Genomic DNA, 19,650 nt, shown 5'->3' with positions numbered 1-19,650 from the left:
AATGGATAAAAGACCTCAATGTGAGACAGGAATCTATCAGAATCCTCGAGGAGAACATAGGCAGTAACCTCTTCGATATCAGCCACAGCAACTTCTTTCAAGATATGTCTCCAAAGGCCAAGGAAACAAAAGCGAAAATGAACTTTTGGGACTTCATCAAGATCAAAAGCTTCTGCACAGCAAAGGAAACAGTCAACAAAACAAAAAGGCAACCCACGGAATGGGAGAAGATACTTGCAAATGACAGTACAGACAAAAGGTTGATATCCAGGATCTATAAAGAACTCCTCAAACTCAACACACACAAAACAGATAGTCATATCAAAAAATGGGCAGAAGATATGAACAGACACTTCTCCAACGAAGACATACAAATGGCTATCAGACACATGAAAAAATGCTCATCATCACTAGCCATCAGGGAGATTCAAATTAAAACAACATTGAGATACCACCTGACACCAGTTAGAATGGCCAAAATTAGCAAGCCAGGAAACAACTTATGTTGGAGAGGATGTGGAGAAAGGGGAACCCTCTTACACTGTTGGTGGGAATGCAAGTTGGTGTAGCCACTTTGGAGAACAGTGTGGAGATTCCTGAAGAAATTAAGAATAGAGCTTCCCTATGACCCTGCAATTGCACTGCTGGGTATTTACCCCAAAGATACAGATGTAGTGGAAAGAAGGGCCATCTGTACCCCAATGTTTATTGCAGCAATGGCTGCGGTCGCCAAACTGTGGAAAGAACCAAGATGCCCTTCAACGGATGAATGGATAAGGAAGATGTGGTCCATATACACAATGGAGTATTATGCCTCCATCAGAAAGGATGAATACCCAACTTTTGTAGCAACATGGACGGGACTGGAAGAGATTATGCTGAGCGAAATAAGTCAAGCAGAGAGAGTCAAGTATCATATGGTCTCACTTATTTGTGGAGCATACCAAAGAACATGGAGGACATGGGGAGATGGAGAGGAGAGGGAGTTGAGGGAAACGGGAAGGGGAGATGAACCATGAGAGACTATGGACTCTGAAAAACAACCAGAGGGTTTTGAAGGGCCGGGGGTGGGTGGGAGGTTGAGGAACCAGGTAGTGGGTGGGTGGGAGGGCACATACTGCATGGAGCACTGGGTGTGATGCCAAAACAATGAACACTGTTATGCTGTAAATAAACAAAAAGAAAAAAAAAAGAAAAACCGCAGGAAAAAAAAAATGATGCTCAGGGAAATCAGCAGATATTAAGACCACATATTATATTATTCCATTTATTTACAGTGTTCATGTTGCTTCTCCATGTCCTCATATCAGGGAGATCATATGATAGTTGTCTTTCTCCGACTGACTTATTTCACTAAGCATGATACGCTCTAGTTCCATCCACGTCGTCGCAAATGGCAAGATTTCATTTCTTTTGATGGCTGCATAGTATTCCATTGTGTATATATACCACATCTTCTTGATCCATTCATCTGTTGATGGACATCTAGGTTCTTTCCATAGTCTGGCTATTGTAGACATTGCTGCTATAAACATTCGGGTACACGTGCATAAAAACAGCAAGTAAAACAGTAGCAAGAGTGACTGCTGATGGGCATAGCAGGGAGTTTAATATTGGCATGATAAAACATTCTGAAAGTAGTGGTGAAAGTTGCACAACTCTATGAATACAATAAAAATCAGTGTACTGTATACTTGAAAAGTATGAGTTTTTTCATTTGCAACATATTTCAATTTTTAAAATGGGGTTTATACTACCTTCTATGTTACTATGGTACAGTAAAGAGTTCGAGGTGCTCATATTGCATCACATCTCACACAGAAGGGAGTATACCCCTTTCAACAGTCCCCAGGGACCCCAATCAAAATACTACTCATTTTTGTGGCAAATACAATTTTTTACTGTGGTAAAATATGCATAACAAAATGTACAAAATGTATTTTAAGTGTGCAATTTGGTAATTATAATTTTAATATGTGCATGTTCCCATTTAAATATCTTCCCATTTAAAAGGTACATCTGTTACTATAAATAAAAATATAGAAGCTGCCTAATTTTCTGAGATGTGACCCAAATTTTTCTGCAAATTCACTTTATGCAATTTATAAATTAGAATATATCCTAAGAAGTTTATTCTGGCAAAATGATGTTTTCAGATTTTGAAATGATATTTATAAATATAATGACTTTATATGTCCTTTTTCTCCCTCTATTTTAATTAAACATTTATTTTATAAACTTTTTAAAAAATTAAAATATAAATTTTTGGTGGCCTCTGCCCTGTCAGGCAGCTTGTTTGTTGCTTTAAACATTTTAAAGGGATGGATTTTTAGAAAGAATGAGTTTCCTATGCAACAAAATGAAACCTTATGCAAAAATGAGTAGTAAGGAATGAACTGAAGTGGGAAAAACAATACACTCTAACTGTGCCAAAAGTTAGCTTCAGCACAAAGCCTGTCCCAGTTAGAGGCTGGACTCATTTCGAGGAATGTGTGTGCTGCCTGAGAGGAAGGTTCTAGTTCACAGAGCAGCAGCAGCCATCTAAATCATATGTATTTTCCAAAACAGGAGAGAAGCTGATTTATTATAAGACAACGCTTTTTATATAATGCATAGGGGTCCTATTCCTAAGAGTCTACCTTAAAATATAAACTTGTAACCAATCCAAACTTTTAAATTAGCCAATAGCATCCTCCAAATTAGCATCATTAAATTCAAATAGAACTTTTCTAAGGCTATGTTCATAGTACAGTACTTCTCAAAGAAAATTCCAAGGGAACACTGATTTCTTGGGATATTAATAGTGATTACACCAAAAAGGATTTCATAGATATAAATTGAAAAACCTTCCATTTGTCCAGATTTTACATGTGTCTTTTACACAAAGTTTTCCAGAATCTGCCATTCCAGTGTGTCCTGCTAAGCCACAGATATGCTGCGCAGGGCAACCCTAACTGACCACAGAACCCTGTCATCATGGAGTTTATGGGACTCCAAACAACAGAACCATGTATTGAGTACTTACTTATTCTGAGCATAGAAACCCTCATAGATGCTGTACATGCATGCAACTTTTTTAGGGTGTCACAGTACATAACAGGCAGAGCTAGAGTGAGACCCAGGTCTGACTCCAAGGCCCATGCTACACCCACACCCTTTTAAACAACCGGCTTGAGTAAAGTCCCAGCATTGTCTTAGAAATGTAGTCAGGTCTAAGGTGAGAAATGGGTTATTTATTGGTGTAGAAAATTAGTCTGTCCTCAAACATTGCATTTCTCAGACTTACAAATAGGAAATGAGCATATCAAAGGTGCTAGGTCTGATTTCTGCAATGAAGTATGTAGGCGCTTGTGGGTATCAGTTATTCATTCACCAAGTCTTTTTGACCACTTCGTATGAACTGGGCACTTCTCTGCAGCCTGGAAATAAATAACTGGGATAAATCCATGCCTATCCCCCGGGGAGCTCACATCAAACAGTGAGGGGATGGCAGAGAAACAGGAGTCAGGAGGCATGCTCAGTGAAAAGAAAGCAGCCAAACCTGGAACAGGAAGTTCTGGGCACACGGCAGACAGGGAGCAAGTTAAGTCCCTGTCCTGTTGTCCCTCTCCCTCCACCTCACCCAGAGGCACAGTGGGCCCACCCAGTTCCTTAGTCTTGGGGAAGGGCAGTGAGAGGTCAGATGAATTCACCTCTCCTCTGAGCCTTCCCTGACAGCCTTTCCTGACCTTAGCCAGCCCTGGTCACTCACAGCCCTGTCCATCACTCACACAAGTAGCGGCAGCAGCCTATTTCTCAGAAATAACCGAGAGGGAGAGAATGAATTTTCACTAGGCATTCCTTTTTTAGCATGTGATTTCCTGCCTTTGCATATTTTTTGTGCTTGATTTTGACCCAGAACCTGAAAATTCACGGGAATGATATTGAGCTGGGTGTCTATCACAGGCCACACTCTGCGTGGGTTTTTTCTGTTGTAATTGGTATAAGAAGCCAAAAGGAGGTGGGGAAGTGCTTGAGTCTTGCTCTAGTACATGATTTGCAGGTTCTGAGTTGCTCAGGTGTGTTAACTGCTAGATCCTAAGCCCCTAAAACAGTACTTGCTGTTAAACACTGAAAGAAGTAATATGTCACATTAGTTATTAGGGACACAAGCTTTTTAAAAAGTAACTAACATATTATATATTAACATTGTTGAAACTTAGAGCAAAATCTAAGAAGCCGTTGTGAGATATGCTTGTATGATACACACTCACAGCAACTAAAACGGGATTTTTTTATTGTAGTAAAATGGACATAATACAAAATTTTCCACCTTAACCATTTTTAGAGGCATTGAGTGCATTCACACTATTGTACATCCATCACCCTCATCCATCTCTACAATGTTTCCATCTTCCCAAACTAAAACTCCAAACCATTCAACACTAACTGTCCATTTCCCATTCCCTCAGTCCCTAGCAACCGCCATTATACTTTCTGTCTCTGTGAATTTGACTCTTCTAGGAATTTCATGAGTGGAATCAAAATATTTGTCCTTTTTTGTCTGGCTGTATTCTTTATTTTAGATAATTTGATAAATAGATAATTTTCTTTTTATCTGAGTAACACATGCCTGTTTTGGAAAAAGATAGGAAACACATAAAAGCCAAATGAGGAAAGTGAGTATCACTTCTGAGCTCTGCTCAGATACCCACTAAAATCATTTTTGTATCTTTCAGTCTCCTTTTCCTTTGGCTTATTACATGGAGGTACATGTATAGAAATATACATAAAGACATTGTAATTTGTTGCCGGCTTTTCACTTAACAAGGTATCAGAACCATTTTTCCATGTCTTTAAATATTTTCTATGTAACCATTTCAATGACTGTATAATACTTCATTGGGAGATATATCATAATTTAATGAACAATAACATTTCTGTTCTTGTGCAGTTTCAAAGGCCTGTTCATCTGTGTGACCCTGTTTTCCCCATCTGAATCAACAGGGATGCTGAATGGTATCTCCCTGGCATTAGGGATGGTGTCTGTTAAGCAAAACTGCATAGGACCAGGTCATAAAGAGGTACTTAAGTGATGAATACTACCGACAACATCTTTTCTTTTTCCAGGGCAGCAGAGCTTTTCAGTTTGATCGATACCCTGTGGCCTCCAGTGATGCCTCTGAAAGCACCTGGTCATGGCCAAGCCTGTGAAGAGGTAAGCCAGCATCTAAAGAGCTTCCCCTGGTCACTGCCTGCTCTATGCCAGCTGCTGAGCCAGGCCCTACCCCTAGTCCACATCCCTGAAAAGGGTAGGTCCAGTGACTGTGAGTCAGGAGGACAGAGATTCAGACTTGCTCACCTCAGTCCACAGTCCCAAACTCTGGCTGCTTTCTCTGCTTGTGCCATACTCCCCGTTCTTGAAGTTAATTTACCGCTATGTTTTTAAACCACAGCCATTGCATACCATTGCCAATAATTAGGGTCTTAGTCTCATCCTAATTAAGACACAAGATGTTTTCCCTACCACCTCCCAATCACTATTAGAACCAAGCCTCAGTTACCAGATAGAGCACAAATTCACATAACCTAATAAATAAATTCCATGGATATTCTTTCAACCATGAGGTGAGCCAGGGATTTCCATTTTCCTGTGGCATCAAATTGTCGATGGTAGTTGCTCACATGTAGCAAAACTGATCAAAATTTGTCCCTTCTTGTCCATCCGGAGTTTTATCCGGCAGACTGATCAGCAGCTACTTTGGGCCCCAGAACTAAAAACAAGGGGCCATCTTGTTTATGTAGTAGCTGACTTCCTAGCAAACTGCTAGAACTATGACTCTGTATAGTGCTAGACCAAGAAAAGAGTTGTCAAAAATGCCTAATTCTAGATTATTTAAGAGGAAAAAGTTTCTAAATATTTTCTGGGGGTGCCTGGGTGACTCAGTGAGTTAAGCCTCTGCTTTCAGCTCAGGTCATGATCTCAGGGTCCTGCGATTGAGCCCCGCATTGGACTCTCTGTTCAGCGGGGAGCCTGCTTCCCCCTCTCTCTCTGCCTACTGCTTTGCCTACTTGTGACTTCTCTCTCTGTCAAATAAATAAATAAAATCTTTAAAAAAAAAATTCTGAAGAATGAAATTTTTAAATGAAGTCTTGAATCCATAGTAAATTCAAAAAGTTGATTCATAAAGTTCTAATGCTTGGTCCTAGATATAAACAACATAATCTATTTCTTATACAACCTTCCAGATAAAAAGAATGCATCCGTGAATAAATGTCTGTATATTAAAGAGTAGATTTTAATAGTATATTTAAATCTTTTACTAGCATATTTATGTTCCACCGTTGCCTTCATTTTAAACAGATAAAAAATCACATGCCTCCTCCTAGCTTCTGTTACATCCTTACTGCTCATCCACATGTGGGGCAAATTGATATAATTGAAGAAGACCCCATTTCTAAACTTTACCAGCCTCCAGTTCCCCGCTTCTTAAAAGAAATTTTCCAGGTAACATCTGTGTTTCTAACAGGGTCTTTAATTATTCTTACTGTATTTTTATGCTTTTTGTGATGTTCTAATCATTTTCAATGCCTTTCCAGACTAGTGATCTTAGTACCCGTTGCAGTTTCTATGCCAGAGTGATTTATCAGAGACCACAGGTAATCAATCCCTCTCCCTTTCTCTCTGATAAGGTGTTACAAAATTTATTAAAGGATAACCTCTCATAGAAATTAATGGAGTGCTAAAATAGAAAAGCATTTTAAAAATCTATTTATGCATGATCCATGCTGAGGCAATTAATCCATTCCTTGTGCAGGTGCAGCCTGCCAGCCACTGTGGTAAGTACTACGTATGAAACAACTTAGGCATAGCTCACGTGAAAGGTTCTCAGCCCAGCACTGTGAGTTCCTTTCTGCCACACAGATTGTGGAAAGGAAAGGAGGTGGAAGAAGGGGTCTTGGGGTTGAGCTTAGCCCCTGTTAGAACTGTCCAATATCTCTGAGCCATCAATAGGGAAAGAAAGCCCTGTAGCCCTGGGGAGGACTCAGCAGTGCTGGGGAGCTGCAGCCTAGAGGAGCTACCTGTTGGCTGCCTTCCCACTCAACAGATCAGCAAGACGAAGACAAGAGAAAGGGATGTTTTTGGCAAGCTGAACATATGGAGTAAGTTCTGCAATAAAGAAACCTCTGGTTGACCTTAACTCCATGCAAATCTCACCTGCAGTATACAAAACATCCCATTGTTCAATCCTCATTTTCCTTTTCTCTGTTCACCTTTTAGTGAATTCGTACCCCTCCTAAGGAGTAAGAGAGTGATTAACATTAGTTAGTCACAGTGCTTCCTGTGAGCCATCCCAGAATTTGGGTCAACAGGCACAGGGACAGGCACCTGATGTGTCTCTTGCCTTCCAGCCCTGAAGTGAAGTGAAGGCTGACTGTGAACTCCCCCACCCACCATCTGCAGGACGCTCAGTATGTTAAGACATGCTTGGCATCTGCCACATTTCTGTTATTCTAACACATTCCAGGTTGTAGGGGTGTAACATCAGGCTGTGCAGCTGCCATTTACTCTGCAGATAGAACACTGTCCTCAGAGTCAATATAACCCATGTTCCTGTCCACAGAGCCTCAGTTGTTCAGAGTCCCAGCTGGCAGCAGATGGGGAGAATAAAAAACAGATGTCAGATATACCATTTCTATTCTTGACAATAGCCCCAGTGGATGGGTGCCCTAGGACAGAGAAAAACAAACTGCAGATCATCTGCTTCACTGGATGAAGGAACCCTGCATTGGGCCTGGTTGAAAACACTGATAACCTCCTGCCCCAAGTTCTTTGCTAAGAAATGTGCTTCCACTAGCCAAGATGCAGCCTGCCAGCAAGTATGGGTTTCAAATTCATGGAAACCAATGAGAATGAAGACACTTCGGTCCAAAACCTATGGGATACAGCAAAGGCGGTTCTAAGGGGGAAATACATACCCATCCAAGCCTCCCTCAAAAAAATTGAAAAATCCAGAATACACCAGCTGTCTCTACACCTTAAAGAACTGGAGAATCAACAACAAATCAAACCAACTCCACACACAAGAAGGGAAATAAGATTAGAGCAGAGATCAATGAGGTAGAAACCAGAGATACAGTAGAACGTATCAATGAAGCTAGAAGCTGGTTTTTTGAAAGAATCAATAAGATTGATAAACCACTGGCCACACTAATCCAAAAGAAAAGAGAGAAAGCCCAAATTAATAAAATTATGAATGAAAAGGGAGAGATCACAACTAACACCAAGGAAATGGAAACAGTCATCAGAAATTATTACCAACAGTTATATGCCAATAAGCTAAGCAACCTAGATGAAATGGATGCATTCCTGGAAAACTACAAACTCCCAAAATTGAACCAGGAAGAAATTGACAACGTGAATAGACTGATATATAGTAACGAGATTGAAGCAGTGATCAAAAACCTCCCAAAAACAAGAGCCCAGGACCTGACGGATTCCCTGGGGAATTCTACCAAACACTCAAGAAATAATACCAATTCTCCTGAAGCTGTTTCAAAAAATTGAAGCAGAAGGAAAACTCCCAGACTCTTTTTATGAAGCCAGCATTACACTGATCCCCAAACCAGGCAAAGACCCTACCAAAAAGGAGAATTTCAGACCAATACCACTGATGAATATGGATGCAAAGATTCTCAACAAGATCCTAGCAAACAGGATCCAGCAGCACATTCAAAAGATTATCCACCATGACCAGGTGGGATTCATCCCTGGGTTACAAGGATGGTTCAACATTCGCAAATCAATCATGTGATAGAACAAATCAATAAGAGAAGAGAGAAGAACCACATGGTCCTCTCAATTGATGCAGAAAAAGCATTGGACAAAATCCAGCATCCGTTCCTGATGAAAACGCTTCAAAGTATAGGGATAGAGGGAACATTCCTGAACTTCATAAAATCTATCTATGAAAGACCCACAGCAAATATCATCCTCAATGGGAAAAAGCTTGCAGCCTTCCCATTGAGATCAGGAACACGACAAGGATGCCAACTCTCACCACTCTTGTTCAACATAGTATTAGAAGTCCTAGCAATGGCAATCAGACAACAAAGAGGAATAAAAGGTATCCAAACTGGCAAGGAAGAAGTCAAACTCTCTCTCTTCGCAGATGACATGATTCTTTATATGGAAAACCCCAAAGACTCCACCCCCAAACTACTAGAACTCATACAGCAATTCAGTAACGTGGCAGGATACAAAGTCAATGTACAGAAATCAGTGGCTTTCTTATACACTAACAATGAAAACACAGAAAGGCAAATTAGAGAATTGATTCCATTTACTATAGCACCAAGAACCATAAGATACCTGGGAATAAACCTAACCAAAGAGGTAAAGGATCTGTACTCGAGGAACTACAGAACACTCATGAAAGAAATTGAAGAAGACACAAAAAGATGGAAGACCATTCCAAGCTCTTGGATCGGAAGAATAAACATTGTTAAAATGTCTGTACTACCTAGAGCCATCTATACTTTTAATGCCATTCCGATCAAAATTCCACCGATATTTTTCAAAGAGCTGGAGCCAATAATCCTAAAATTTGTATGGAATCAGAAGAGACCCCGAATTGCTAAGGAAATGTTGAAAAACAAAAACAAAACTGGCGGCATCACGTTACCTGATTTCAAGCTTTACTACAAAGCTGTGATCACCAAGACAGCATGGTACTGGCATAAAAACAGACACATAGACCAGTGGAACAGAGTGGAGAGCCCAGATACAGACCCTCAACTCTAAGGTCAAATAATCTTCGACAAAACAGGAAAAAATATTCAATGGAAAAAAGACAGTCTGTTTAATAAATGGTGCTGGGAAAACTGGACAGCGATATGTAGAAGAATGAAACTCGACCATTCCCTTACACCGTACACAAAGATAAACTCGAAATGGATAAAAGACCTCAATGTGAGACAGGAATCTATCAGAATCCTCGAGGAGAACATAGGCAGTAACCTCTTCGATATCAGCCACAGCAACTTCTTTCAAGATATGTCTCCAAAGGCCAAGGAAACAAAAGCGAAAATGAACTTTTGGGACTTCATCAAGATCAAAAGCTTCTGCACAGCAAAGGAAACAGTCAACAAAACAAAAAGGCAACCCACGGAATGGGAGAAGATACTTGCAAATGACAGTACAGACAAAAGGTTGATATCCAGGATCTATAAAGAACTCCTCAAACTCAACACACACAAAACAGATAGTCATATCAAAAAATGGGCAGAAGATATGAACAGACACTTCTCCAACGAAGACATACAAATGGCTATCAGACACATGAAAAAATGCTCATCATCACTAGCCATCAGGGAGATTCAAATTAAAACAACATTGAGATACCACCTGACACCAGTTAGAATGGCCAAAATTAGCAAGCCAGGAAACAACTTATGTTGGAGAGGATGTGGAGAAAGGGGAACCCTCTTACACTGTTGGTGGGAATGCAAGTTGGTGTAGCCACTTTGGAGAACAGTGTGGAGATTCCTGAAGAAATTAAGAATAGAGCTTCCCTATGACCCTGCAATTGCACTGCTGGGTATTTACCCCAAAGATACAGATGTAGTGGAAAGAAGGGCCATCTGTACCCCAATGTTTATTGCAGCAATGGCTGCGGTCGCCAAACTGTGGAAAGAACCAAGATGCCCTTCAACGGATGAATGGATAAGGAAGATGTGGTCCATATACACAATGGAGTATTATGCCTCCATCAGAAAGGATGAATACCCAACTTTTGTAGCAACATGGACGGGACTGGAAGAGATTATGCTGAGCGAAATAAGTCAAGCAGAGAGAGTCAAGTATCATATGGTCTCACTTATTTGTGGAGCATACCAAAGAACATGGAGGACATGGGGAGATGGAGAGGAGAGGGAGTTGAGGGAAACTGGAAGGGGAGATGAACCATGAGAGACTATGGACTCTGAAAAACAACCAGAGGGTTTTGAAGGGCCGGGGGTGGGTGGGAGGTTAAGGAACCAGGTGGTGGGTGGGTGGGAGGGCACATACTGCATGGAGCACTGGGTGTGATGCCAAAACAATGAACACTGTTATGCTGTAAATAAATAAAAAAAAATTAAATTAAAAAAAAAAGTGTGGGTTTCAGTGGGTGTAGGTACTAAAGAATTGGTGGTACTTAGGATGTGTAGGTGCTTGGAACACAATGGAACAGATTCCTCAATGCACTAAAATCTTCCACCTTCTGTATTTTGTTTGTGGGACAGAGAATCACCAGAAACCAACTTCCTCAGGGAGAAATTGAAACAAGCTAAGTCCCAGGGGCACTGTGTGTTCAAGTATACATTCAACAGTGTATACATTCTACAGTGACCGTTGACTTTAAGAATGGCACAGTGAGTCACTGCAAGAACCTGAGTTATCAAAGAAGATTCAGTTGTATTTTCATTATACAAATGGCTAAGTCATGCAAGTGAAAGACATATTTTTTGTATTTAACTTTTTTTTTTTTTTAAGATTTTTAAGTAATCTCTACACCCAGCTTGGGGCTCAAACTTATAATCCCAAGATCGAGAGTTACCTGCTCTACTAACTGGGCCAGCCAGGCACCCCTTTAACTTTTATTTTGAATAAAATTATTCTAAATATTTAGATTCATAGTAATTATAGATTCACAATAGACTTCAAAGAAATACATAGTGTACACCCTCTTCTGTACTAACACCCCTTACCCACAATAGCCACCATACAACACCCAAACTAAGAAACTGACATCAGTACTAATCTGGTGTCATCATTATAATTATGTTATTTCTTGATTGTTACACAAATGAAACCGTGCAATATATATCAGTGTTGTTTCCTAGGCCAGCTGCACAAAGTACCAAAAACCAGATTGCTTAAAACAACAGAAATTTATCATTTCACACTTGTGGGGGCTAGAGGTCTGAAATCAAGGTGTCAGTAGGGCCTTGCTATGACAGCTGTAGGGAATATCCTTCCTTGCCTCTTCCAGCTTCTAGTGTCTGCCAACAATCCTTAGCCTTCCTTGGCTTTATATACACATCACCCCAGGCACATGGCCATCTTCACCCTATGTGTCTTCATATTGTCTTCCCTCTGCACCTATTAGTGTCCAAATTTCCTTTTTTATAAGGACTTCAGTCAGATTGGATGAGAGACTGTTGTCATGATTTCATCTTGACTTGGTTAAATTTGTAAAGAGCTTATTTCTAAATTAGGTTACATTCTGAGGTATTAGAATTAGGACTTCAATTGATCTTTTTGGAGGGACACAATTTGACCTGTAACAGCTACTTTGGTGTTACAAAGTAACTGTTGTGGTGGTGCTGTTGGTGGTGGTGGTGGTGGTGGTGGTGGTGGTGGTGGTGGTGGTGGTTGTCATTGTCATCGAGATTCATCCAGAGAACTAATGATGTTGGAAATCCTTTCATATGTTTATTTGCCATCTGAATAATTTCTTTGGTGAAAGGTCTATATGTGTCCTTTGCCCATTTTCCGTTTGGATTATTTCTTTTTTATTGCTGAATTTGGAAGTTCTTTATATATTCTGTATACAAAGCCTTTGTCAGATATATGATTTGCAGATATTTCTCAGGGTCTATAATTTGTCTTTTTATCTTTTCAACAGTGGTTTTTTCAGAGCAGAGTTTTTCATTTTTATGCAGTCAAATTTATTAACTTTCCCTTATAGACCATGCTTTTGTCATAAAGTCTAAGGCAAGCCAAGCCATTTTGCCTAGTTTTAGGTCCCAAAGTTTATCTTTTATGTTCTTTTCTAGAAGATTTATAATTTTACATTTGAGTCCATGCTGTATTTTGAGTTGATTTTTTTTTAAGATTTATTTATTTATTTATTTGACAGACAGAGATCACAAGTAGGCAGAGGCAGGCAGAGAGAGAGGAGGAAGCAGGCTCCCCGCCGAGCAGAGAGCCCGATGTGGGGCTCGATCCCAGGACCCTGGGATCATGACCTGAGCTGAAGGCAGAGGCTTTAACCCACTGAGCCACCCAGGCACCCCTTGAGTTGATTTTTGAATAAAGTATGTAGTTTAGGTCAAGGTTCCCTTTTTTTGTCTAAAGATGTCCAGTTGTTCAGCATTATTTGTTGATAGGCTGTCCTTCCTCTGTTGAATTGCTTTTGCAACTTTGTCAAAATTAATTGGGCATTTTTGTGTGGAACAGATCTATTTTTAATAAAATTTTAGCAATTATATTGTAGCACTGCTTTGAATGAATTGGTTATTTGTGTCTTTTTACAAATGATACCCCAATGGTAAAGATAATTTGGTAGTTAATTTCAAAGGAAATTAGACCATTTTGGCTCATCAGTGGATTGAAAAAGAGATAGTAAGCCAAATCTAGGGTATTTACAAAGAGTATCTAAAATATTTGAAGACTGTCAGAAAAATTCCCAGCTGCATATATTCTTGTAGAAATTTTTGCCCTAAGATATCTGCCATTTTTTCAAATGAGATTTTGCTAGTTGTTCTCCCAAATCATTTATAACTCCACAGTCCAACACAGTATCATGCACTGTACTTAGCTGTCATGTCTCTTTCTTCTTCAAATGGAATATTTCTGCATCCTTGCATATCTTTTATGACCTTGACAGTTGTTAAGAATAGAGATCAGTACTTAATAGAATTTCTCTCCATTTAGATTGACCTGATGTTATCTCATGAATAGATTTAAGGTATGCATCTTTTTCAGGAATACCTCATAAAAATACTGTCTTCATATCAGGAAGCACACAGTTGATTTGCCCCAGTGCTGTGATACGTTATCAATTGATTGAATGGTGTTTTCTAAGATGCTCAACATCACTCATCATTAAGGAAATACAAATCAAAACTGTAATGAGATACCTGTCAGAATGGCTAAAATTAACAACGCAGGAAACAACAGGTGTTGGCAAGGATGCAGAGAAAGGAGAACCCTCTTGCACTGTTGATGGGAATGCAAATGGGTGCTGCCACTCTGGAAAACAGTACTAGAGTTCCCTCAGGAAGTTAAAAATAGAAGTACCCTATGATCCAGCAATTGCGCTACCAGGTATTTATCCAAAGGATACAAAAATACAGATTTGAAGGGGCATATTCACCCTAATATTCATAGCAGCTATTATAAATAGCCAAATTATGGAAAGGGCCCAAGTGTCCATCAACTGATGAAAAGATAAAGAAGATGTGGTCTATTTGTAGAATAGAACATTACTCAGCCATCAAAAAGTATGCTATCTTGCCATTCCAACAACGTGGATGAAGGAGCTAGAGGGTATTATGCTAAGTGGAATAAGTCAGTCAGAGATAGAAAAATACCATATGATTTAACTCATGTGAAATTTAAGAAACCAAACAAACAAAAGGGGGGAAAAAAAGAGAGAGGCAAACTAGAAAACAGACTTCCTTTTTTTTTTTTTTTTTTTTTTTTTTTTTAAATTAAAGCATGGGGACAGGACCCATGGGCAGGAAGAACTGCTTAGAAAACAGACTCTTAACTATAAAAAAGAACTGAGAGTTACTGGAGAGGAGGTGGGTGGGGGGATGGGCTAAATGGGTGATGGGTATCAATGATGAACACCGGGTGCTGTATGTAAGTGAAGAATCACTAAATTCTCTACCTGAAACTAATATTACACTATATGTTAACTAACTGGAATTTAAATAAAAACTTGGGGCGCCTGGGTGGCTCAGTGGTTTAAGCCTCTGCCTTCAGCTCAGGTCATGATCCCAGGGTCCTGGGATCGAGCCCCGCATCGGGCTCTCTGCTCAGTGAGGAGCCTGTTTCTCCCTCTCTCTCAGCCTGCCTCTCTGCCTACTTGTGACCTCTCTCTCTCTCTGTCAAATAAATAAATAAAATATTAAATAAAAACTTGAAGGGAAAAAAGGGTGCTTTCTAGACTTCTCCACTCTACAGTTAACTAGTAAGTATCTCATACTTATAAATAAATTAATTACTATGTAACAAGTATTTTATAGGAAGATACATTGAATGATCTTGCCCGAATGTCAAAAATTTCAAATCGTACCTTTTACATTGAGTAGTTGGCATTCAGCTATACTTAAGAGCTTATTTCCCTGATTTATTTATGTATTCACCATTTATATCAGTATGGACCAGTGGATTCAGTTTTGTTCAGTGTATTAGAATCTCACTGTTGTTTAGTTTGTTGTTTGGATTTACCAGATTCAAGCTGGTTCGTGAGCTCTTTGGTTGTGTTCCTATCATTCTTTAAGTATGTCCTTACTTTCTGACACAGTGAGATGTTTCAGACTCATCTGTGCTTTCTCTATTCTGGAAACAGCCATCTCTTGAAGGAGCCATGGTTGATTTTAATGGAGAATGACATTTAAAAGCAAAGGTCTAGGTACTAGATGGGCTTACTGCTATTGGGAGGTTATTGTCTCTTGGCCCTCCCAATGGACAGAGCAAAGAACTATATGTGTGTAAACTCATGCACATATGCCCATAAATCCATACCTATTTCTTTCCATCTATTCATCTATATCTGAAATCATGAGTTTATACTAGTATCTCCAATTGTAGAGCATTACCACAGAACTGACTCTAGGTTTCTCTGTTTCCATATTTAAACTCTCTTATCCAACAATGAGAAAACCTGGCTCTCATTTTGCTCAATATGATTTAATCTAATTTCCAATCTGTAATCAATCTCCCACATGTGAGCTACCCCCAACACCCCAAGCCACAGTTCCTCACCATCCAAGTCACTTTCTTTGCCCAGTCCTGTCAGTCAACCAAATGGAATCCTCAGCCTGATTATGTCATCCACAACAGTAGCACCAACTGAATCTCAGGCCAGCCAGGCTCTCATGGTCCAGCCCTGCTGACCACAAGGGTCTTCCCAGTCAAAGCATTGTTCCCATTTGGATATACTGAATCCTAAACCTTGAGCAAGGGGAAAGGGGAAAATGCCATTATAATTAACTTGAGAAGGCATTACAACTTTTGTAGATACAAGAAAATTATAATAATTAAAAAAAAAACTAAAAGATCTCACTGTGAGATCTGATTTCACGTCCTCTAGGGTCCCTACAATAAAAAGGATGGGCACTAGCAAGCATTGTTGAAGTCCTGAAGGAAATGGAGCTTTCCCACATGGCTGGTGGGGGAAAGATGTCTCGGCTCCTTGGGGAGACAGTATGGCATTTCTCCAAAACTGAAACACAGAGTGACCACATGACCCTGAACTCGCACCCTGAGCACTTCTACTCCCAAAGTCAAGAGAACTGAGAGCAGAGGTCCACACAAAAATGTATGTGTAAATGTTTACAGCGGCATTAGTCGTAATAGGCAAAAAGTGGAAACTGAGCAAATGTCCGTCACTGAAAGGTGGATAAAAGAGGTGTGTTACATCCATGCAATTGAATATTACTCACCCACAGAAAGGAATGAAGTACTGACACACGCTACCACATGGGTGAACTGTGAAAATATCATGCTTAGTGAAGGAAATCCATCGCTCATGGCCACATACAATGTTATTCCCTTTATATTAAATGTCTGGATTTGATGGAAAAAAAAAAAAACTAAAAGAGAAAGATCATTACTGGAGTTAAGATGGCAGGGTAGTAGGGGAGACACTGAGCTTTCCTTGTCCTTGGAACACAGCATCCATCTATTTTGAATAGTTGAATTACTCTGAATATAAATGGACTAAATGCTCCAATCAAAAGACAAAGGATATCAGAATGGGGCTGCCTGGGTGGCTCAGTGGGTTAAGCATCTGCCTTCAGCTCAGGTCATGATCTCTGGGTCTGGGATCAAGCCCCATGTCAGGCTTCTTGCTCAGCAGGAAGTCAGCTTCTCTCTCTCTCTCTCCCTATGCTCCTCCCCACACTTGTGTTTTTTTTTTCTCTCTCTCTCTCTCATAAACAAATGAATAAAATCTTTAAAAAGAAGAAAGAAACTCATTGATAATAATAGTAGGGGACTTAACACCCCACTCAGACCTATGGACACATCATCAAAGCAGAAGATCAAAAACAAAACAAGAGATTTGAGTGACACACTGGGCCAGTTGGAGTTCACAGATATACTCGGAGAATTTCATCTTAAAGCAGCAGGATCTTCTCAAGTACTCATGGAACATTCTCTAGAATAGATCACAACCTGGGTCACAAATCAGGTCTCAACAGGTACAAAAAGATTGAAATCATACCATGCACATTTTCAGACCACAATGCTATAAAACTTGAAGTCAACCACATGAAAAAATGTGGAAGGCCCACAAATATATGGAGGCTAAAGAACATTCTACTAAAGAATGAATGGGTCAACCAGGAAATTAAAGGAGAACTTAAATATACATGGAAACAAATTAAAATGAAAACACAACACTTCAAAACCTTTGGAATGCAGCAAAGTTGGTCCTAAGAGGGAAGTATTAGCAATACACACCTTTCTCAGGAAACAAAAGTCTCAAATATACAACCTAAACTTACACCTAAAGGAGCTGGGAAAAGAAGAGCAAATAAAGCCTAAATCCAGAATATAGATTAGAGCAGAAATCAATGATATAGAAATTAAAAAAAAAGAAACAGTAGAACAGATCAACAAAAGTAGGAGCTAGTTCCTTGAAAGAATTAATAAGATCAATAAACCCCTAGCCAGACTTATCAAAAAGAAAAAAGACCCAAATCAATAAAGTCATGAAAGAGGAGAGATCACAACCAACACCAAATAAATACAAACAATTATAAGAGAATATTATGAGCAATTATATGCCAACAAATTTGACAACCTGGAAGAAATGGATGCATTCCTAGAGACATATAAACTACCCCATCTGAAACAGGAAGAAATAGAAAACCTGAGCAGACCCATAACCAGCAAAGAAATGGAATCAGTAATCAAAAATTACCCAACAAACAAGAGTCCAGAGCCAGATGGTTTCCCAGGGGCATTCTACCAAACACTTAAAAAAAAATTAACACCTGTTCTGAAACTGTTCCAAAAAATAGAAATGGAAGGGAAACTTCCAAACTCACTCTATGAGGCCAGCATTACCTTGATCCCAAAACCAAAGACCCCACTAAAAGGAGAATTACAGACCAATATCCCTGATGAACATGGATGCAAAAATTCTCACCAAGATAGTAGCCAATAGGATCCTACAGTACAGTAAAAGGATTATTCACCATGATCAAGTGGGATTTATTCTTGGACTACAGGGGTGTTCAGCATCTTCAAATCAATCAGTGTGATACACCACAGTAATAAAAGAAAAGACAAGAACCATATGATTATCTTAATTGATAAAAAAAAATGACAAAATGCAGCATCCTTTCTTGATTAAAACTCCCCACAGTGTAAGGGTAAAGGAAATATACCTCCATATCATAAAAGCCAAATACAAAAAACCCACAGTGAATATCATCCTCAATGGGGAAAAACTGAGAGTTTTTCCCTTAAGGTCAGGAACATGACAGAGATGTTCATTCTCAGTATGGTTGTTTTACATAGTACTGGAAGTCCTAGCCTCAGCAATTAGACAACAAAAAGAAATAAAACACATCCAAAGCAGCAAAGAAGAAGTCAAACCAAAGCTGGAGGCATCACAATTCTGGATTTCAAGCTGTATTACAAAGCTGTAATCAAGCTGGTATCATCAAGATAGTGTGGTACTGGTATAAAAATAGACACATAAATCAATGGAACAGAATAGAGAACCCAGAAATGGAACCTCAACTCTATGGTCAACTAATCTCCAACAAAGCAAGAAAGAATATCCAATGGAAAAAAAGACAGTCCCTTAACAAATGTTACTGGGAAAATTGGACAGCCACATGCAGAAGAATGAAACTGGACCATTTTCTTACACCATATACAATAATAAAGTCAAAATGGATGAAAGACCTAAATGCAGGACAGGAATCCATCAAAATCCTTGAGGAGAACACAGGCAGCAACCTCTTGACCCCAGCCACAGCAATTCTTGCTAGACATATCTCCAAAGGCTAGGGAAACAAAAGCAAAAATGAACTATTGGGACTTCATCAGGATGAAAAGCTTTTCCATAGCAGGGGAAACAGTCAACAAAACTAAAAGGCAACCTATGAGATGGGAGGAGATACTTGCAAATGTCTTATCAGATAAAGGGCTAGTATCCAAAATCTATAGAGAACTAATCAAACTCCACACCCCAAAAACCCCACATAACCCAGTCAAGAAATGGGCAGAAGATATGAACAGATATCTCTACAAAGAAGACATAGTGGCCAACAGACACATGAAAAAATGCTTGACATCACTCATCATCAGGGAAATACAAATCAAAACCACAGTGAGATACCACCTCACACTGGTCAGAATGGATAAAATTAACAACTCGGGAAACAATAGATGTTGGCAAGGATGCTGAGAGAGGGGAACCCTGTTACACTATTGGGAATGCAAGCTGGTACAGCCCTCTAGAAAACAGTATGGAGGGTCCTTAAAAGTTAAAAATAGAATTATCCTATGACCCAGCAATTACAGTTATCCAGAGGATAAAAACATGATGATCAGAAGGAGCACCTGCATCCCAGTGTTTATGCAGCAATGTTCACAATAGCCAAACTGTAGAAAGAGCAGTGTCCATTGATAAAGATGGTAAAGAAGATGTG

The 19,650-nt window shown here is 39.5% G+C and overlaps 1 protein-coding gene across 5 annotated transcripts in view; it reads left to right on the top strand.

Annotated features, from left to right (window-relative positions):
* SPIDR (scaffold protein involved in DNA repair) overlaps window positions 1–19,650 on the top strand; it is a 600,140-nt gene that overhangs the window by 558,720 nt on the left and 21,770 nt on the right. For all 5 annotated transcript variants that reach the window (XM_046007112.1, XM_046007104.1, XM_046007094.1 and 2 more), the window contains 3 exons: window positions 5,110–5,197; window positions 6,344–6,487; window positions 6,580–6,639. In XM_046007112.1, coding sequence (XP_045863068.1) covers window positions 5,110–5,197; window positions 6,344–6,487; window positions 6,580–6,639 — 292 coding nt within the window. The remainder of the gene's footprint in view (window positions 1–5,109; window positions 5,198–6,343; window positions 6,488–6,579; window positions 6,640–19,650) is intronic.

Source organism: Meles meles, chromosome 1 (assembly GCF_922984935.1).
Source record: "Meles meles chromosome 1, mMelMel3.1 paternal haplotype, whole genome shotgun sequence".
Taxonomy (NCBI): domain Eukaryota; kingdom Metazoa; phylum Chordata; class Mammalia; order Carnivora; family Mustelidae; genus Meles; species Meles meles.
This window is presented reverse-complemented; position numbering and strand designations above follow the sequence as displayed.